Genomic DNA, 22846 nt, shown 5'->3' on the forward strand with positions numbered 1-22846 from the left:
ATATGTTATATTAACATGCATCCCAAAATAGATACATGGCTTTTTGTAAATATCGAAACCGTGAAAACACGAGTGAAAATTTTGTTTTTTAATCTAACTGCAATTAAGTAAATCTCTTGTGTCCCTTTAATAATGTTCATCAATAGTCACTTTAGGCAACAGCTAATGTACAAGCAATGTGACAACTCAGTCAAACAACAAAGATGCAGTAATACCTCTGTGACTGTGTCACGGTACTGTGTTTTCTATACTGTACCTTGTGTGCCATAATATAAGGTTGCAAGGAATTCCTGATATTCATATACCACAAATATAACAATTAAGGAACGAAGCTGTATATGGCCGAGTGACCATCAATTGCATTTGACCAAAAGACAAGACTAAGTATTTAGTGACGTGATTTTCCTAATCCTTACCTGTCTCTTCTTCCACTGCAGGTCATTTTTGAGGTCACTCGTGTCATGTCCAGAGTCTGACCTTGATCTTTTGGTTTTAGGTTCGTCATCTCTTCCTACAACTGTCTGCGACCTGTGAGGGAACACGGGAAATATGTAAGTATATACAAAGGACAAGCAATAAGGGGGACTGACATAAGAATACATAATAATAAACTCATTTGTGTGTGTGTGTGCTTTCCCTCGTTTTCCTTATATAAGTCTACTTACTCAAGATTTTTTTTTTTTTACTGTTAAGGGGACAACATGCATATCATTTATGAAGAAGAACGCCTCTTCTTTATAAATGTTGTAACAACGAATCAACTAATCCACGGGTGTCATGACACAGGTAGACGTGAATTGACACTACTGGCTTTCGAATCAATACAACCAAAGAGATTTGTTGAAATGACGGAAGAAGTTGAAGCTTTCCACTTTTCATCAGCGATAATAAAACATAATGACTGACATCGCTTACGATTCTTGAACCTTTAACCATTAAAACTCATACATATCCTACGTATTAACGAGTACATCACCATGATTAGAAGTGTAAAGCCTAAGGATTCCCTGTAAGCCCTCTCAGCTACTCTAGTATCTTAATAAAAAGTAAAGTTAACCAAGTGGCTCACTCTAAGTAAGACTTAATGGTATAAATATTAGTAGAAAGATTTACTTACACAGAATGAAACATAGTTATAGTGTTACTCAGGATATTATGGACATGATCTTTTATCTGACTTTTACACGTGTATTGCCATAAAAATTAATCGCATAAAATGCCTTGATCTAATATACATGAATGTTATTAATATGCACATTTTCCCGCACTTATCTCTCTCTGTATCTTCACACACACATATACATATATACATTATATATGCATATATATATAGTATATACATATATATATATATATATATATATATATATATATATATATATATACATACATATATATATATATATATATATATATATATATATATATATATATATATATATATAGATGTATGTATGAAATTTAAGCTAACATAGGAGCCTCCCAAAAAAAAAGTCACGTTCATCAAATACGTACACAGAAGGCTCATTCACACAATGCGCCCCTTACCTCTACAACGAGCACGCGTTTTTTTAAGAACTTTATATTACGAATATAACAACAATTATCTATATTATGATTCCAAGGGCACAATACTGACCTGGAATGACCTTTGGAGTATTGGTACCCGGAATCTCTGACCACCTGGCGAGCTAAAGGGAAGAGTTCGTCCCTTCGGGTGAGTAGAGCGGGCATGTATTTGCAAATTTGCGCAGCTGCTTCATTGACAGAGACCTGGAAGAAGAAAATGAATAATAATAATAATAATAATAATAATAATAATAATAATAATAATAATAATAATAATAATAATAATAATAATAATAATAATAATTAAAGCAGGGAATCTATCTTACTATAAGTATGGACAATAGATTTTTCTTTCAGAAGAATATATGTGAATAAGCAACTCAACTGGTGAATAAGCAACTCAGCTGGTGAATAAGCAACTCAGCTGTTGTTTCCTAGCAAACAGCTGTTATTTCTAGCAAACAGCTTTTATTTCCTGGCAATCTACTATTTTTTGCTAGCAAACAGGTGTTATTTCCTAGTGAACAGCTGTTATTTCCTAGTAAACAGCTGTTATTTCCTAGCAAACAACTCTCGTTTCATAGAATACAACTGTAGTTTCCCAGCAAACAACTGTTGTTCCCTAGCAAACAACTCTTGTTTCCTAGCAAACAACTCTTGTTTCCTAGCAAACAACTCTTGTTCCCTAGTAAACAACTCATGTTTTCTGGCAAACAACTCTCGTTTCCTAGCAAACAACCGTTATTTTCTAGCCAACAATTAATGATTTTGAAGTAACCTGCACAACCTTTATTTCTACACATATCCACTAATCTCAGGTTCTAATCATTCATTAAAATCATACATGGGCTAATACACTAATGAAATTTATTCACTGATAAAGTTGATAAATAGAGTTACAGTTACTGTGATCTAACAGAACACATACTAAGCGTCTACTAATTTAAGTGCTATTGCTGCAATGATAAGTGACTAATGTGACGATGATGATGACGATGATGATGATGATGATATGAGACTGACGTGGGAACATTCATTTTGTGTTTGTGAACACAGATGTGAAATGTTACACTTGGGACTGAGGAAAACAAATTTCACATAATTCTGATTGTCACCAAAAGAGAGAACTTCGGCGTCCATTACCCTATGCTTTATATTGGTGAGAGCGTTCCAAAATTATATGAAAGCTTAATCAACCTGAATGTTTTAAGACAAAGCCTAATTTTTCATAAATTTTCTACATTCTGCCATTCAAATCTCTCTCTCTCTCTCTTCTCTATATATATATATATATATATATATATATATATATATATATATATATATATACATGTGTGTATGGACATAACTACTGGTTACATTTTTCCAGCTATATATGCATTCGTAATGGCCAAAATGACCTCTTAACTTCTCGCTGTCTTCACACTTTTTTTCTGGATACAAACCAAGTGATTAACGTTAACCTCATTCAGACATACCCAGCCAGGGTACGAATCCTGCCATGGGCATCTGAATTTCTGCCTCTTCATTTCAGTCTCAGGCTTTGTAGTGATAACTGTATCCAAAAGGTGTGAAGAAATCGGGAAGATATGGGATCATTGCAGAAATTACAAATAAATACACACACACACACACACACACACACACACATATATATATATATATATATATATATATATATATATATATATATATATATATATATATCCACTGATATAATTGCATACATTATAAAGCTTATATACTAAAAATTACAGAAAAGTCTCCTGAAAAATACAGAAAAACACACACATTTCTAAACACACACATATATATATGCCTTATATAACATATATATATATAAATATATATATTTATATATATATAAAATTATATATATAAATATATATAAAAACTATATATATATATATATATATATATATATATATATTATACGTTACCAATAACCTGCTTCCCTCAATTGGGACGCCTCTAGAGATAAATAAAACCGTCGCTTTTCAAATCAAGGATGAACTTCCTATAGAGAAAACTTCCACATCAGCCGCTCCATAAATTAACACAAAAAAGCTCATCATTAGTGCATCGACGACCATTCCTTCTAAACACACACACACACACACAGCGTCTCACTCACATCAAGCATGCACTTATTTTTCTAGAAAATTGAGGTGTTCCGCTCTAATACCTCTGGCACACCTCGCCTTCATCCCAAAACTTTCATATTATAACCACTTTCATCTCATGGAAAACAGATCTAATTCATCTTTTCACCTATGCTAACCATTTATCCACACGTCCACAACTTCACATTTCTCTCTTCAACAGCATCCAGCCGATTTTCCTCTCATTTCCATTCAACAGTCACACCTTAGAAATAGGTGAACCAGTACCTTCACCTAACCCAACTTTGAATCTACAGACACTCCCCTCTTCCGAAAATTTTCGCAGAGACCCTGCTGTCTTCTTTGCTGGCCCTATTCTGTGACCCATTTCTCCCTTGATCCTAGTTATCGACTTTATTAAGAGACCAGTGCGAATCACTTATTTCAAGTCTGCCATAATCTACAGGGACTTTTAACATGTATGTCTCAAATCTTTCTGATCTACAACTATCCCTATTAACTTCCTTACCCCTACCACCTCTCCCAGTCGAACAACAGAATAGTTATTCCTATCATCCATTCCTTTAGATCCTTTCCTTATTCAGTTATATCTTACACATCCCGGTCAGCCACTCAATCACAGTCACCAGAATACCACAGCATCTCCGATACAATCTTGCAACGTCCTTTCCATATTTCAGCCAGCTAGCTGCCTTCCTTACTTCTTTAGCAGTCACCAGAGAGAGAGAGAGAGAGAGAGAGAGAGAGAGAGAGAGAGAGAGAGAGAGAGAGAGAGAGAGAGAGAGATCAATAGTCTGACATTTGTTAAAAACTTTGGAATTAGCTGACACGGACTGCTTATATATATTCTTTGAGAAAAATGCCTCTAGAAATCTCTTAAAAATTAGCAGATTACCAATTTATTTTATGACATTCTTATATGAAAGTTCATTCTATACAGACATTGCTAAACAAAACTATCAAAACAGTTTGAAGTCAAGTGACGCAAATCACCTTTAAAATCAAAAGATTATGTAAAAAAATTTCTCCTTTTCACTGTTCTGGAGAATAATATACAAGATAAACTGAAATTAAGTAGTTTATCACTTTTAGATTAGATTGAAAAATCTGTTTGTTTTACATGAAAATACTTATATTGTAGATGATGTTATTCATAAGTATTAGATAGGAACATCATTTGCTTAGTGTCAATTAAAAGCAAAAAAAAAAAAGGTGCAATTATATTCTGGGATCGTTTAATGTTTCATGGAAGTCAAACTTGACATCGGGGGTCCAATTCACTGATAAACATGACTTTCTGTAAAGAGTTACATTACTGGAATCATAATTGTTCTTTCGTAAACATCTCAGACAAGAGTGAATTCTTTTCGATAAACGGCCTGAAAGAACTTGAGCACTTATTAATTTTATCACAATGTTTTAATGTCATAAACAAAAGGAGAAAGAAGATATTTCATAATAAATCATGAAATAAACAGAAAACAAATAAAAAGAAAACTATACAAATCTAAAACTTAACTGTTGTTCCTTTAAAATGTTAAGAATGTTAATATCTTTGATATACACGCAAACACACGCACACATACACACAAACTCACGGGCGCTTGCTTGCAAACACACACATACAGTATAAATTACTAGATGGTAATAAAAGATTGTTCTCTTACCAAGGTTAACACACAAACATACATAGAAAAAACTAGAACAGCCAACTCGAAAAAAATTTGTTTCATTATCTTTTAAAATAAAATTGATTTTTTTTTTAATTAAAAACTGACTTTCCAAGAAAGATTTCTAGAATGAACAGCAGTTAAGTCCTTTACACTGATCACAAAATCTATTTTTCACTAGGATCGGATGTGATATATTGGTAATTATTACTTTATTTGCACTTTCAATAAAATTTGAGGGCTGAGACAGGGAGGAACAACACAAGGTGGGGAACAGGATGTTGACAATGATGTTGAAAGAACTGAAGATGAGATGGTAACATCCCCAAAATTCTGAACTGGATAAAAATAAGATGGAGATTGTGATTCTAGTGGTGAAATTAAGATGCACATTACTATTAAAATATATGAGTCAGGTTCATAATCTATATTTTTAGGCCAAGGCACGAATCAATATTAAATAAATCATAATAAATAAGTCAAATTAATTCGTAAACATGTGATGCAAGTTTCTTCAGATTTCTAACAAAAATACCAATTGACAAAAATTGATATTTTTACCTAGGGCAACACAGAAGATAATAATAATAATAATAATAATAATAATAATAATAATAATAATAATAATAATAATAATAATAATAATGATTATGGTGGTGATGATGACAGTGACAACAATATGACAATTATTATAATGAATACAATGACGATGATGATGGTGATAAAAATAGCACTAACGACAAGCATATTTTTTTTTTTTTTTGAGCAATTTTAAGAAAAGAGAGCAGTTGCAGTGTGTTAGTGGAAAAGTTATTGCTGTATCCTGAGATACAACGGTCTCCAGTCAGCCAAATAAGCACAGCGAGATTCATAATGTTGAAATTGCGCGAATCAACACACAAACATGAGATGACAGATGTATAACTACACAGCGAGATTCATAATGTTAAAAGTGCGCGAATCAACACAGAAGAGATGACAGATGTTTAACTACGTACATGAGGAAAAAACTTGACAATATGAATCAGCCAGCGCTAAGCGTACAATGTGAAAAAAAGTGAGTGATTCATGAGTAAGCCTTCATGAGATATAAAAAAAAAATGATCCATGATGAGATGCGTCAAAGTTACGACATACGTTAGTAAAAAAGTGAGTCATGAGTAAGCCTACATCAGAAAAAAAAACAAGACCCATTATGACAGGCGTCAGAGTTAGGTATGTTAGTAAAAAAAGTGAGTCATGAGTAAGCCTAGATCAGGAAAAAAAAAAAACATGACCCATGATGAGATGCGTCAAAGTTACGACATATGTTGAATCATGAGTAAACCTACATCAGATAAAAAAAAAAAAAAAGCATGACCCGTGATGAAATGCGTCAAAGTTATGAGTAAGCCTACGTCAGAGAAAAACAAAAGCATGACCCATGATGAGATGCGTCAAACTTACGACACACGTTAGTAAAAGGCAAGAGATACTCAATCAATCCTTCATCATTATTATTGTTATATTGTTTTTTTCCTTTTTTTTTTGGGTGCGTACCTCATGTAACGTAAGGGGTTTCTCTGGTTTCCTTTTGCAGTCGAACCGTCCGTAGATGGCTGCGTATTTGCGTATCTCCTCCATCCTCCGAGGGTCATCCTCGCTCATGTTCATTATGTACTGTTAGTGAAAAAAAAGAAGACAGGCGTAAAGGGACGGGGTCAGTGAGCCAGGAAGATGACAGATGGGCGAAGGACGGGACGGGTGACAAGATTTGGGTCAGGGTGAAAAAGGTGCAAAAGGTGCGAGAATGAGGGCACTCAGGTGAAAAAAAGATGGGGTGGGTGAAGGACTGGACGGGTGACAAGGTGTCGGTCAAGGTGCAAAAGGTGCGAGAATGAGGGCACTCAGGTGAAAAAAAGATGGGGTGGGTGAAGGACTGGAAGGGTGACAAGATTTGGGTCAAGGTGAAAAAGGGTGCAAAAGGTGCGAGAATGAGGGCACTCGGGTGAAAGAAAGATGGGGTGGGCGAAGGAAGGGAAGGGTGACAAGATGTGGGTCAAGGTGAAAAAGGGTGCAAAGGTGCGAGAATGAGGGCACTCAGGTGAAAAAAAAAAGATGGGGTGAGTTGTGTTAATAAAATCAGAGGGTCTGGGGTTAAGTTAAAGTTGAGATTTCACTGATTGAAATGTAGAAAAGGGGAAGGATAATAAGGATCTGAAAAACAGCTATGTAAATCCTTGGAAGAAAAGATAAGAGACGATAGCATATGATGAAGCTGAAAACATTTTCAAGCATAGGGACAATATTAACAGGCGTTGACCATTGGGAACTTTGATATTTTAAAGGCAAATTGTGAGATGGGGAATATTGCCTTTTGAAAATTTTGAAACTGGGTGTTGAAGTCCAAATCAAACTGGACAGTGATGGCCAAAAAAAGCTGGACTTAATATACCAAGTAACATTGAGGACTGACGACCATGGGAAACTTTATGAAATATTCAAATAAAAATTGGTAAAACTGAGCCTGAAAACAGAATGATACTGGAAGCCAGAAGACCAACTGAAACTTAAGGCCGATGAAGACCAAATGAAACTGGGCACTGAAAGCCAAAAGAACTTGGTGCTTGAACACCAAAATGAAACGAGAAATTGATTAATGAAACGAACGGCATATTGCAGGCCACGTAAATCTCGAGTTGATGGACCAAAGGAAACGCGAGGCTGACACGAAACTGAGACTGGAAATTGGACTACCGGGAGAGTTGAAGATCAGTGAAAATCGAAGACATAGGAACCAAAGACTTGTGATACTACATGATCAAAGACTCTTAAGGCAATATGTAAACAGACTGAAGCCAAAGGAAGATGGAGACTAAAGACCAAAGGTAAATAATGACTGGAGATGAATGGAAACTGGCAACTGACAACCAAAGGAAGAAGATGGTAAATAATGACTGGAGATGAATGGAAACTGGCAAAGACCAAAGGAAGATGGAATAAAGACCTGGAAATGATGAGATGAATGGAAACTGGCAACTGACGACCAAAGGAAGATGGAGACTAAAGACCAAAGGTAAATAATGACTGGAGATGAATGGAAATTGAAACTGACGACCAAAGGAACATGGAGATGGAGACTGGAGATGAAGAAACGGCAACTGACGACCAAAGGAAGATGGAGACTAAAGACCTGGAAATGATGAATGGATGGAAACTGGCAACTGACGACCAAAGGAAGATGGAGACTAAAGACCAAAGGGAAATGACTGGAGATGAATGGAAACTGGCAACTGACGACCAAAGGAAGATGGAGACTAAAGACCAAAGGTAAATAATGACTGGAGATGAATGGAAATTGAAACTGACGACCAAAGGAACATGGAGACTAAAGACCAAAGGGAAATGACTGGAGATGAATGGAAACTGGCAACTGACGACCAAAGGAAGATGGAGACTAAAGACCAAAGGTAAATAATGACTGGAGATGAATGGAAACTGGCAACTGACGACCAAAGGAAGATGGAGACTAAAGAACAAAGGTAAATAATGACTGGAGATGAATGGAAATTGAAACTGACGACCAAAGGAAGATGGAGACTAAAGACCAAAGGGAAATGAATGAAGATCAATAGAAACTGGGAACAGACGACCAAAGGAAACGAAAGACCAAGGGAAACGAGAGAGATTTAAGAACGACACAAGAGACAAGAGACTACAAGATACAGGGAGAGCAAAGGCTTCAAAAAATACTGTACACCGACGGCGAAAGACGACTGGAGGAAAGACGGAAGAGATAAGTAGTTCAATCGCAAGAGACAGTGAAGATCAAACATTACGGAAACCTATCCACGACAAGAGAGAAAAAGTTGACCACGAGAAAACAGATGCACAAATGACTGGGAGACCGAACCTATGAAAAACAAATTCGAAAATTAAAAGGGCTTAGCGGAAAACATGAAACTGTGACATAACAGCAAGAGGCAATCTGAAGGACATGGGTTTTCTTGGTAAATGCAAAAATCTTCGTTTGTGAGAGAATGCTGATTGGAGATCGATTTGGGCAAACAAAATACGCAAAGCAAAGATTACCTTTTTGTACAGGAGTGTGGAAGAATGGGAAAGAGTTGTGATGTGATTTCAAATTATCATAACTGGGAAGAGACGACATAAATAATAAAATGTTGTTACAAAACATTAGTATCTTGTAACAAAGTTAGACAAGTTTCAAGGAAACGTTACACAATATTGTATCAATGTGACAATGCCACCAACATAAATAAAAAAAAAATGAAATTAGGAAAAAATTAAAAACACAGAATAAAAGAATTATGAACCACAAGAATATATTACAGAAAACCAAAAAGTGGATAACAAACAATAATTTATAAAAAGAAAAAATATAAAAGTAAATAAAGAAATAATTATATATTGTTACTGGATAGAATGTGTATTTCTAGTGAAAAAAGAAGTACAAAATAATAATATAAAAAAATGGCTAAAACGAAAAAGCATACTAAAAACTTAACTATCTACATCATATGATATGGTATAGCAGACAAAAGATGCAGAAGTCCCAGTGTTATTGAACAAAGCAATAACTTTTTTTTAAAATATATATATATATATATATATATATATATATATATATATATATATATATATATATATATATATATATATATATATATATATATATATATATATATATATATATATATATATATATATATATATATATATATATATATATATATATAGGAACAAGTATATATATATATATATATATATATATATATATATATATATATAGAAGTGCACTACAGTTCACAGGTGTTTGCCGTTTTTCCTCATAACAATTAGCGTTCATTTTCTATTATTAACAACCGTATTCTTATAATAACCTGTCTGTAATGGCATAAACATGCTTTGGCCACCTATCGGAGCAGATGCTAAAAGGAGCTGGTAGTCCCGGTCGATATAATTACAAAATACAGATCCACAGAATTAAATCAACCGATGAGAGAGAGAGAGAGAGAGAGAGAGAGAGAGAGAGAGAGAGAGAGAGAGAGAGAGAGAGAGAGAGAGAGAGAGAGAGATTTCATATAAAAAAAAGAATGATTACTCTCTTTAAAGATTACATAACACCGGCGTAAGTGACGGCATAGCGAAAGGCCACGCCCAAACAGCGGGGGTTAGAACATCAGTAACAATTAATAACCTCTCCGTCACACACTCACTCTCTCTCTCTCTCTCTCTCTCTCTCTCTCTCTCTCTCTCTCTATTCATCGGTTATTCTCGTCTTAACCCGATTAAATTATTTTCGCTGGAAGTTACGTCTGGTCATCGTCGCAACTAACCAAATTACGTCAACTTTCAAAATCACGACAAACAATTATAAGGCAATGTTAGTTTTTTATAAATACAAGAATTAGTTGAAAATTTTTTTTTTTATAAATACAAGAATCAGTTGAAAATTGCTTTTTTTTTATAAATACAAGAATCAGTTGAAAATGAGGTTTTTATAAACAAAAGAATCAGTTGAAAACGAGGTTTTTTTATAAATACAAGAATCAGCTGAAAATTGATTTTTTATACATACAAGAATTATTTGAAAATGAGGTTTTTATAAATACAAGAATCAGTTAAAAATTGTTTTTTTTATAATTACAAGAATTAGTCGAAAATTTGGTTTTTATTAATACAAGAATTGGTCGGAAGCAGTACCGTTCTGTTTCACGTCTAGTGAAGAAAATCAGGCAGGGTAATTTCCAAAATTCACAACCCTTCCTATTCCCCCTCCCCAACCATTAGAGGTAGACTGTGGACCAGGTTCCAACCCTATTCCCCAACCCCTCTCCGCAGACAGACATTCCGTCCCTGCCCAAACCGACCGGGGGCCGCAAAAAGTGCCTGCAATATTCATACACCCTGCGAGATAATGTGGTAAGAAAAGCAGTTCCTAATTACTTATTCAGAAACATTGGAGCCCGTGTCATTATTTGGCGTTTTATTCTTATTTCCCGATAGACTACAAAAGGAACATAAAAAACGAGTGGGAAGGAAAAAAAAACCCCGCAGGAGTTTGAAGTTAGGTGAAAGACATAAAAATTAAAGTCTTAAAAAGCCGTGAAACTTTGCGAGGAGATATTTTCAAGCAGTAAGATATATTCCTCTTTTTTTTTTAATTTCTTCTTCTTTCAACTTTAATGTACCTAAAAAATTCTGTCCTGGGTATGAAAAATCATAATAGACGGAAATAAAAATCATAATCTCTGTACTGGGGGTGAGATGGCCTCAGGAGGAAATGGGAAGGGGAGGGGGGAACGAGCCCCGGAGGAAAACAAGGAGGAAAATGAGAGAGAGAGAGAGAGAGAGAGAGAGAGAGAGAGAGAGAGAGAGAGAGAGAGAGAGAGAGAGAGAGAGAGAGAAGGATGGCAGTCTGTGCGGTGGGAGGTAAAAAGGAAAAGACGTAAAACGGAACTAAAAGGAGGTTGTAATGAAGCAGAAAAAAGAGAGAGAGAGAGAGAGAGAGAGAGAGAGAGAGAGAGAGAGAGAGAGAGAGAGAGAGAGAGAGGGTGAAATTCACGAATATTAAGCATAACTTCCATTAAGGTGTTTAATTTTCAGACACGTTTAAAAGTAATTCGGTTCCGCATTTCACACGCACGTATAAACACACTTTTCTTACACACTTTGTTTACAGAATGTAAAAAAGGAGAAAAAATCCCTAGTTGTAAAAAAAAGGTGTTGCCGTCTTATGTATCAAATATCACAACCTACGGAAAAACATCGCTCATCCTCGCACCAAAAAAAAAAAACTACGAAAAAAATAAAAAAAAACACGAACGACAAACTCTTAATAAAACCTGTTAAAAAGCGAGACCATGTGTGTGTGTGTGTATGTGTGTTTGTGTGTGTGTGTGGGAAGGTGGAAATGGAGGGTCATGTGAACGTGTAAGGAGGAGGAGGAGGAGGAGGAGGAGGAGGAGGAGGAGGAGGAGGAGGAGGAGGAGGAGGAGGAGGGAGGAGGAGGAGGAGGAAGGGAATAAGAAACATGAAGGCGAAGCAAGGAGAAAAACATACGAGGGGGGAGGGGTTGGGTTGGAGGAGGGAGGGAGAGAAGGATGGGGTAGAAGGGGGCATTCATCGCCTGGGTGCCAGTATATTGTGTGCTGGGGAAATGGGGGAGGGGAGGGGACGGCCCCCGTGCCCTGAACTTTCTGGTGAAAAAACCGAGTCTCATATTTTCTTTCCGTTTTCTAAGAGAGAGCGAAGAAAAACGGAAGAGAAAGGAATAATAAAAAAAAAAAAAAACATATCTAACCCTTTAAAAATCCACACGAACTTTATTAAACAACGCTTAAAGCCAACAACTAATTCGTCTGAAGTCGAGAGCGGATTGCAAGAATCGCTGAGACTGTATTAGAAAACTGCTGAAGCCGAATATAATTCTATGCAATTGGTGATAACAATCGAAAAAAAAAAAAATTTTTTTTTTTACTTATTCTTGATTCAATTTAACTCCATCGCAACGGGGAACGAAAAATCGTCGCTCGTAAAAGAAACAAAAATAAATCGCCAAGAATACAAAATATCCCTCAAAGACACAAAAGAAAACGAAGGAAGAAAAAAATAGACTGGGTATTTTTTTCCTCCTGGCTTTTTCTCTTCAGTCCTTGTTCATTACTTTGGATTAATTCAAACTCGTCCCGAAAAAAAATAACACGAGAGGAAAATGTGAGAGTGGGAAAAATAGCAGACGAAAGAACGAGAAAGGAGACAGAAGAAGGAGGAGGAGGAGGAGGAGGAGGAGGAAGAGAAACGATGTAGCAAAATCCATTGTTGTTCTTTTTCTTCATTCCGATGTTCTCCCTTTTTTTTTTTTTTATCTGCCTGTCAAAAGACATCACCACCTCCATCAGAAACTGACATACGGCTCCCTCCCTGTCTCCCTCCCCCTCCCCCTCCTTATCTATCTATCTATCTATCTGTCTATCTATCTTCTCGTAATAACGTTAACTGAATAATAGGGGCATTATGCTTAAGAATTCATTGCGAAAAAAGATAATATAATTAGTATTAATTACAGCTCCGATATCATATTTTGTAGAAGTGGCAGAGAGAGAGAGAGAGAGAGAGAGAGAGAGAGAGAGAGAGAGAGAGAGAGAGAGAGAGAGAGAGAGAGAGTTTAGTTTGACCACTAGCTCAAATTTCCGTTATATCACAAAGAAAACATCTTTTGACTTAAGCGATAACGATGATTATAATAGAAAATTTTTTTTTTTTTTTGCAATTTACAGTTCACAAAAATGAAAGTCTGAAAAGGATAAGCGATGAACTGTAAGAGTATCGAAATATAACATTAACGCGCCAGATTCCTTCAGCAGAGAGAGAGAGAGAGAGAGAGAGAGAGAGAGAGAGAGAGAGAGAGAGAGAGAGAGAGAGGAAAAACGAGCGTAATTTCCGACGCAAAACTCTAACTGAAAATCTTAGCTTAAATGGAACGAAGTAAAAAAAAAAAAAAAAACATGGAAACAGGAGGCGGAGGAGGGAGAAAAAAAAAAATACAAGAAAGAAGAAAACGAACACGGAAGAGAAAGTCTACGAGAGAGAGAGAGAGAGAGAGAGAGAGAGAGAGAGAGAGAGAGAGAGAGAGAGAGAGAGAGAGAGAGAGAGAGAGAGAGACGATAAAAACGGTTTCTTTAACGCTGAGACAAAAATGCCTCCTAAAAAGAGGTTAAAATTACAAAGAAAACACAAAGGCAATCCCAGGGAGGGAGACGAAGTGTGTCCTCTTCATCAATGGATAAAAAAAAGTAATGAATAAACAGAAAGAGAGAAAAATAAAGAGAAAAATATATGAATAAATAGAAAGACGACGAAATCCACAAGAAAGACGCAAGACGTGAGGTGGACGGGGAGGGGGAGGGGGGGGGCAATATCCCCGTGCGTCTCCGAATTCCCGCGTAGAGAGGGTCATCGGATCAGAGCTGACAAGAATTACGACCCTACTTTGAAGTGTAATGAAGAAGGGATTATACAACTTCAGCGGTTGGCTCTGCTAATACAAGGCACGAGAGATAAAGAGAGGCTGAAGAGGGACCAAGATAAGTTCTGGGAATATTAAATGTTTGGAATATGGAATGAGGTGTGTGGGTGACCAATTTAATAGGAATTATCATAATATAATAAGAAAAAGGAGGTACGGTGGACGGTGGTTAAAGAAAAGTTAAATACGTGATTGAAGGAAAGAAAGGATTGTAAAATACTTCAGTGATAATACAGCTAAATTACAGCACGAACAGCATTCAAAATCAGTTTGACAACATGAAGAATACGAACAGCGTTCCGTGTCTAAGCGTAAAAAATCTTTCATTCACACAACGTGGTGAAAAAAAGATAAAAAAAAAAAGCACCTCGCTCCGACCCCAGTTAAAAAAACCCGTACTATCAAACAATTAGGAAAAAAGAGTAAAAAAGAGGAAAAAAGATGAAAAAAAGGTTTCGGCAATTAAAAATGGCCAAAAAGTATTCTGAATTTTGGGAGAAAACACAGAGAGAGAGAGAGAGAGAGAGAGAGAGAGAGAGAGAGAGAGAGAGAGAGAGAGAGAGAGAGAAATTCTCTTTTTCGGATCCGCATAAAATCGTGCTTAATTTGCAGCATCGTAGCATTAACAAGGTAATCAGCCAGCAACAAGTGAGAGCCGATGTGATTAACTCATTTGCATTTTTGGCCGAATCATTTATGGCCTAATTAATTATCACATTTGCCAGTCATACAATCCATCGTATTGTGGATACGTTAAGTGAATTACGTCAGTCGGCGCTGTTAATGAATGGCGCCGGGTCGTGATTGTTTTGTTTGCTTGTTTACAGGCGGCCGGGGCCCGTCGGTCATTTGTTTGTGCTTGCGCTCAAGGAAATGAATATTAAAGAGCTGCCTAATCCGCTCCAGTCTTCCGCATTCATTTCACAGGCGTGGCTTTTAAACCGCTGTTTGGCAAAGCGTCGCATTTCTGACGAATTCCCGAGTTTGTCTGTTTCTTTCCGTCGTCGGAGGGCCGACGGGGTTGGCGACTTACAGCTGTTATGTCCGACCAAGGCCTGGAGGAAGGGAGAAGAGCAAGGAAGAGGAAAGGGGGGAGGAGGGAAGTGGGAGGAGGTAGGGAGGACAAAGGCAAAAGAAGGTTCTAACTTTCATAAAACATGCTTTGATTTTTCTACTCTCCTTTACGGCAAGAACGTTATATTTTTACAGAAGTGATATACAATCCCAATAAAACAATATTATTCAATATTCAAAATGTACTTGGTTTGTGAAAGGTATACACGCGTGTCAGATGAAGAACTGGCAGTATGATAAGTATCAGTATATGAATTAATAACAGCCACAGGACAAGTGACTACGCCGATGAAGTAAGCATTATCATCATTAATTTTAGTTGTTAAAAAGTTTACTACGAAGCCTAGAGCTGGAGATATTATGTTTGAGACACCAGAGAGTTATATATAGTTACGCGAAAGACAACAATGTGACTAAGATGATGGGGAACTCAACACCTCCATTTATTTTGTCAAAATTAAATTTAACTATTAACCTCAGCCAGGCCTGCCTGATGCCTCCGGGAATAAAATTCAACATTCCATCAATCCTTTGGCGGTCGTTTTGAAATGATAAATATAAGGCCAAGGTATCTTTGAGGGATTTGAACGTAGCGTTCAAATGATTTATCAGCCGACGAGAAAAAAAAAACATAATCTGTTTTTTCCCAATGACAGGGATATGCCGCTTTTACATTTCAAGTTTGACCTCATAAAAGGACGGAGCGGAGAAAATAAAACAACAAAGAGAAATATTTATAAAAAAAGGGATGACATCTAATGTCACAAATGACTGTCAATCTTTGATGATCCATTCCGCCATCAATCAAAGTGAGAGTCGTAAGAGGAACAATTATGAAGAGAGCACTCCGCTCAATTAGACAATTTCGCTTCGTTTGTGCACCAAAACGCAAATATAAATATTGATCCATCATGAAGCGAAGAGAAACGTTGACCGAAAGAAAGAGAAAAAAAGTAGAAAACAGAGAAAGAAACGGAGAAAAAGAATTAAAAACGGAATGAATGATGTGATGACTCCTCGATGAACTCCGTGAAAATATTAAGCAATTAAATTCGCTTTCTCCTAATGATATGCAATTGCGGATGAAACGAAAACGAATGAAAGAAACTCGCAAAAAGCCACAACAACAAGAAGGATAAATCAAACGGAAAGAGAATAAAAAAAAAAGGAGAAAAGCAAAACATGACTGGAAATATGATCGAACAAATTTCAAGTTTTCAAACTCTCGATGACAGAACGATTCGAACTAAAATCCACATATCATCGGGATAAAAAAAAAAAAAATCCCGCAGCTTCATTAACGCGAAACATTACAATAATAACCCTAAAAAACCCCTCCAGGTTTGAAAAAAAAAAAAAAAAAACTTTCATCGCGACAAACAAACAAATGAAAGCGGCAAAATCTCCCCAAAAGCTTTCGGATATTTTGCATTTTTTTTTCACAATTTTTTTTTATTAACCTGCGAATCAGCGGGGCTTCATCGCTTAATCCGGGTAATATTGGCTTTCAAGCGAAAAAAGGGGAATACAAAATAATTATGATCGACGCGAAAAAAAGATAAATATCAAAATGAAGGGAAAATATTTGGAAGAAACTGAAAATTGATGACGAAAAAAAAATTATTGGATGTAATGGGAAAACATTTAGCTTTCGTTTATGCTTTCGAGTATTTTGCAATGGTGTTCTCATTTTCACGAGAGAGAGAGAGAGAGAGAGAGAGAGAGAGAGAGAGAGAGAGAGAGAGAGAGGTGGGGAGGAAACTGGAGCTCATCTAAATAAACCGCCAAAACGATTTGAAATGGTAAAAACGAACCGGGGAAAAAAATACTGAACAAGCGTAAGCCTTTTTTTTTTTTTTGCCTGACTCAAGAGGCAAAGTCTTTAATGTTTCGCTTTGACTTTTGTTCAGAACCACAAATCTGTGTTCATGTGGTCGCACAAAGGCGCAAGTGGATAGGATACGTTTATACCACTTTGCCTTTTATCAACTGCATGTATTAAGTGTCTCCTGTTAAGGATGAACGACACTTGCTCCTCCATCGTTTTAATTTTAATATTTGATGAATTTATGTCTTTGCTTTTAATCGTTCTTTAAATTAACGTCACAAATTCGGGAACTGAATTAGGTAATTAAATCACTCGGCAGAGAAAAGAGGGTTAATTCTATTTCAAACATTTTTTTTTCACTGGAATAATATTAAAGTACGCATATCAAATTTCACTTTCGTTTTTAAAATGACCGATGGGGATGATTCTTAAGTTTTAAAATCCTTCCCGTAAACGTTATTAGATAAATTCAAGTAATGAATGAGATAATTAAATGATTTTGGTGATAAGCCAAAGTTAATTTAATTACCAGGATTTTTTTATTCCAATCACATACAAAAAGTAAGTATATAACTCCCTCATTTTGCTTTTCGGGCGATAAAACGGTGGCTATTCGAGAGATGCATATTTCCTGCAATATATGCAAATATTTTTGCATAATTTATGCAAATCGTTATCGGTTCACGTATCCAGAGGGGGAAATGGAACTGGGTCAGTAAATCTTTTTACAACTGATGCGTGTGTAAATGTATTGTCCTATAGGCTTCCTATACTGACAACTTGACATTAAGTCTAGTTTTGACTAGCGGATCAGTAACTTGAGAACTGGTGTGTTTTCAGACATACATAGATATAAGTGTATAATGTGTACATAAGTGCAACTATGCATATTTAACAAATACTATACAATTATTGTTAATCTCAAAGATTAGGCACGTCAAGAATTGGTAACCCATTTTAATCCCCATGTGAATAAATAACAACAAAAGCGCCGTATCAGAAACAGAATGGGGAGACAAATCTGCTCTCAAAATGCAAGGTAGCTGTGGAGGTTTGAAACAGTTCAAGTAAAATACATGAAAATTTTCGTTTCCTACGGATATACATTTATCGTTATGCATTTTGAAAACCGAAAAAAATCTTCCTTTGCCACAAACTTCACCGGCGTAATTAGACTGTTCATTAGAATTTTCGTCACACAAATTTCATCAACAATACATTCCTGTTCGCTGTAAGACTTTACAAGTTCAGTTCAGCTCACAAGCTGTTCTTCTACTTTACAAGTCATTGGCATTGTTTTTAAAAGAGGACAAAGCAGGATGAGGTCTGAAAAGTGGGGATATGCAAAAAATCTTGGCGAATTTCGGAATATCAACAATACTCCTACGCATCTGGTATTTCAATCAAATACATCGTGTAATAAATTCAAATGTATTCATACAAGTATGGCGCATGCAGACAAACGTACACATTATATATATATGTGTGTGTATATATACTGTATATTGTGTGTGTATGTGTGTGTGTGTGTGTGTGTACGCACAAGAGCAGTTAGGCATGTTTCATGAACATAGTACATTTATCCACAAAAGCTCACGTAAGGAAACAAGAGAGAGAGAGAGAGAGAGAGAGAGAGAGAGAGAGAGAGAGAGAGAGAGAGAGAGAGAGAGAGAGAGAGAGAAGGGGCGAAGGCAAACTTAAATACAGTGGAGGAGAAATGGAAGGAAATGTAGAAGAAAGGCGAGGGGGAGAGAATAAAAACCATGGGCGACAAAATAAAGAAAAAAGAAAGAATGATGATTAAGAGGGCGCACCGAAGGATGGGAAGGGGAATGGAGAATGCGCAAAAGAGAAGGAAGGAAGGAAGGAAGGAAGGTCCATGAAAAGGGGAGGAGAGGGGAGGGTGGGAACAATAAGGCGAAGGTCTGGTTAAACGTATAACACTGCACCCGAACTCGAAGTCCAATTGAACGCGCCGGAATCATCATCTTCTTTTTAAAAACAGTGCGAGGAAATGTCACGATTTCAAATGAAGCCTAAAAGTACAGTGGATCACTCCCTGCTTGCACCATTTGCCTTCAGAAGCCCATTTCCCTAATCACACGAGGGATATCTACAGAGCGTCCACCAGAATTCAGTGACTTTATCAGTAAAACATCACTTTTAGACCGCCAGAGTTCAGTGACTTTATCAGTAAAGCATCACTTTTAGATTCCCCTGAGTATGTATGCTTAGGGTGCTGCCACTCTACAGCAAAACGTTTCACTAACAAAAGCCTGCAACTTGTTGCATACATTATCACAAACAGGTTGAAAACAAGTCAACGACCGGCAGTGGAGAACGGAGTTTTGGCAAATGCTAGATAATCGTGCGAAACAATGGTTACAACTACGGATAAGTCGCTGACTTGTATGCAACATTTTTGTGGTGTGTGCGATAAGTTGCAGACGTGTTTATGACATGTTTTACTGCGGCGCGGACGCACCTTCACTAACACAGAAAGCCAGGAGCAACTAAATTCTCTTTCCTTCAACCTTCCAGACAAGGACCTCACTAGCAACGACTCCTGCAGAAGCAAGGCTCACGGGAACAGTGTGAGAAGCAGCACAAAAGATAAAAAAAAGGAACTGTTCAGCCTAACATGCATTTTGATACCCAAGAGACCTGAAGAACTCAGGCGAAAGAAATTAAAACTCAACGGCTGTGAAGGACAATGAACTACAGGCGAATGCACAGTTAGAGCATGCGAATGCGCCTCTGGATAGTTCGCACAGTGTTCAGCTATTCACGCATGCACTTAAATTCTGGTTAAATGCGAGATGAAATGGGGGGGTAGGAGACTCGGCTGGAGGAGGCCTTCACAAACAACACGCCGGCTGAGAAAAGCCGAGAGAGACTATGTGGCCCAAAAACGGCGTTGCTTTGATGTGTGCTCTTTTATTTGAGTTCATTCTGGTGGCGAGGGCCCCCAACCCTCGCCTTGCGGAACCTCCTGCCTACCTCCAACTCTTTGGACATCTTGCGCTTGTTGGCCAGCTGCTGTTGATTCTTGGGTTCGAGAGGCGGCAGGCTGTTCACCAGATTATAGGCGGCCTCAGCTAGCCTATCCACTTGTGACATAAGCAGGACCGGGGTGAGCTGGACTGGGGATCCGGGGGGAGGGGGATACTGGTTCTGGTACTGGTGGTGGTTGTTGTTCTCTACACCCGCGCTCTGAAAAACATACAAGATGTTCGCCAGTAGTAGCAGGCCAGTGCAAGGATTTCTTTTTTTTTTTTTCATCTTTACATTTTTATGTTACTCTGATTTTTTATTTTTTTGAAATTTACTCTACTACAATGCAACGCCACTTCTCTCTCTCTTTTTTTTTTTTTGTTCATTTTCAGCTTTGATTTTTGTTCTTGGTGCAAGCAAATGAGATCACAAGACACAACGTGCACTTCGGTAACATTTGCGAGAAGCCACGAGTTTTGTCTCTCTCTTTTTGAAACTGGAATTTTGAAGGACTTATCTCATCAAATTGGAAAAACAACGACGGTGCATCTAGAGTGAGAGAGAGAGAGAGAGATATCAACTACTGATGATAAATTCGCCAAAAAGGAAAAACTTAATATTTACCTACTACACAGTACTAGTAAAACTGACTCGAATGTCTGCAACGATAGCATGTGAAAGCAAAAAAACTCGGGAGCGACTAGATCCTGCTCTACTGGCCTAGAGTCTTTCTTTTGGGACGGCAAAAGACAACATCTTGTCATTTTCACTTGGATTTTTTCCTTTCTTTTTTTTTTCAGAGACGTTTGAACGTAGAGGGAACACTGGAGGGAGGGAGGGAGGAAATTCGGGAGGTGGGTCTGAAGGGCGCAGTGCCGAAAACAAGAGCATCTAGCATGGAAGACATTTGACTTGCGCTTAAGCGCGCCTGTTTCATATTTCCTTTCCATACTTTATTTGGGCAAACCGACAGCACAGGAACTTTGGTGGAGAGAGAGAGAGAGAGAGAGAGAGAGAGAGAGAGAGAGAGAGAGAGAGAGAGAGAGAGAGAGGCTTGCTGGATGGAGGAGGTGGTGCTGTGATGGCGAGAGGAGGGCCACAAAGTTCGGTGTCAAGGAGAGCATAGATTGGGGAAAGGGGCCGAGCGAATGCCCCTTGATCCAAGGTCCCCTAAATGGCATACTCCACCGTCCCCTTCCTCAGTACTTTCCATTTTTTCTTTGGAGGGAGAGGGGGAAAATCACCTTCATAATTGAATGGAATACATTACACAGGATATATGCAGATTTCTTTTTATTTTTCAATTTTGTTTTATTAGAGGACAAAGATGATCATTTAAATATGGGGATGAAAAACACACAAAATACGAAAGGAAAAGGGACTGAACTGCAGTTGTAAATAAAAAAAAAATAATAATGGCATGAGTATTAATAATAAGAGTAGCATCAATAACAAATGAATAAAAAAACCCACCACCTTTGGCAGCAAAACTTACGGTAAAAGGACGCCAGAACGCTCACCCAGAAGCCTTCAATCTTTCATCCACCCATCCACCACAGTAGCCATCATCCATTGTTACCCCAAGGGAAACGAACACATACAGAACTTAAGATAAAAGGGGGAAAAAAAAAACAACGACTCTGTCCCTTCACCACATCATGATGTAAAAGTGAGTCATGGTCTATAATGCAGCCGTAGAATTAAAAAAAAAAAAAAACAAACCTACCGGCCGAAAAAAATCTTCCTCCGCAACCATTACGGGTACAATGCCCCGGCTAAGCCACACAGACATCACTTAAGGGGAAAAATGGGCCCGAATAAGGGAGACTATGCGGAGGACTATTCCGCTTTCAATCTTCTAATGGGGATTGCATTCAAGATTCCCAGATGGAAAAATGGAAGGTTTCACAAATGTAGGGAGCCCATCAAACCCGTTTCCCTAAATTAACGGGGAGAGAGAGAGAGAGAGAGAGAGAGAGAGAGAGAGAGAGAGAGAGAGAGAGAGAGAGAGAGAGAGAGAGAGAGATTTTACAATCATCATTTAGAACTCTGTATAATGTCAAATTTTACTAAATTGGTGTACAAACAGTATTTTAACACTAAATTTAAGGTATAGAGTATACAAAAGAACTGTACAACGTTTAGATTATATATACATACATACATACATTATATATATATATATATATATATATATATATATATATATATATATATATATATAAATTAAATATTACTGGTACTGCAGTGATCCTTTGAAAGAGGCACTACCGTTCTGGATAAACGCGCGATACATTTCAAAAAGGCTAAGGGTGAATCTCAACCTATATCTATTAAGCATTACGCCAAAACATACCAAATCACTACCCATTTCTCAGTTAACTAACTGTAGTATGGTAAAAAAAAAATTCGAGTTAAGAATATAAAAAAGAATAAAAAGTGGGAAAGCATTTCGTGCGTAGACAGCAAAGCTAAGCAAAGAAATTCTTGTTTTCACTTTTTATTTTCTAGAAGTTAGCCGTTGGCAACACTGCGGGCATCGGGAGTTTAGATTATG

General features: G+C 37.1%; 1 protein-coding gene across 50 annotated transcripts in view; it reads right to left on the reverse strand.

Moving 5' to 3' along the window:
• nab (NGFI-A-binding protein homolog) overlaps nucleotides 1-22846 on the reverse strand; it is a 698726-nt gene that overhangs the window by 35127 nt on the left and 640753 nt on the right. For 35 of the 50 annotated variants that reach the window (XM_067093707.1, XM_067093703.1, XM_067093682.1 and 32 more), the window contains 3 exons: nucleotides 6902-7021; nucleotides 1640-1773; nucleotides 417-528 (listed from right to left, as the gene is read on the reverse strand). In XM_067093707.1, the coding sequence (XP_066949808.1) occupies nucleotides 417-528; nucleotides 1640-1773; nucleotides 6902-7021 (366 nt within the window). Of the gene's footprint in view, nucleotides 1-416; nucleotides 529-1639; nucleotides 1774-6901; nucleotides 7022-20295; nucleotides 20509-22846 lie in introns of all 50 variants that reach the window. The other 15 variants (XM_067093671.1, XM_067093670.1, XM_067093672.1 and 12 more) reach the window with 2 other exon arrangements.

This window comes from Macrobrachium rosenbergii, chromosome 50, assembly GCF_040412425.1.
Source record: "Macrobrachium rosenbergii isolate ZJJX-2024 chromosome 50, ASM4041242v1, whole genome shotgun sequence".
In the NCBI taxonomy this organism is placed as follows: Eukaryota; Metazoa; Arthropoda; class Malacostraca; order Decapoda; family Palaemonidae; genus Macrobrachium; species Macrobrachium rosenbergii.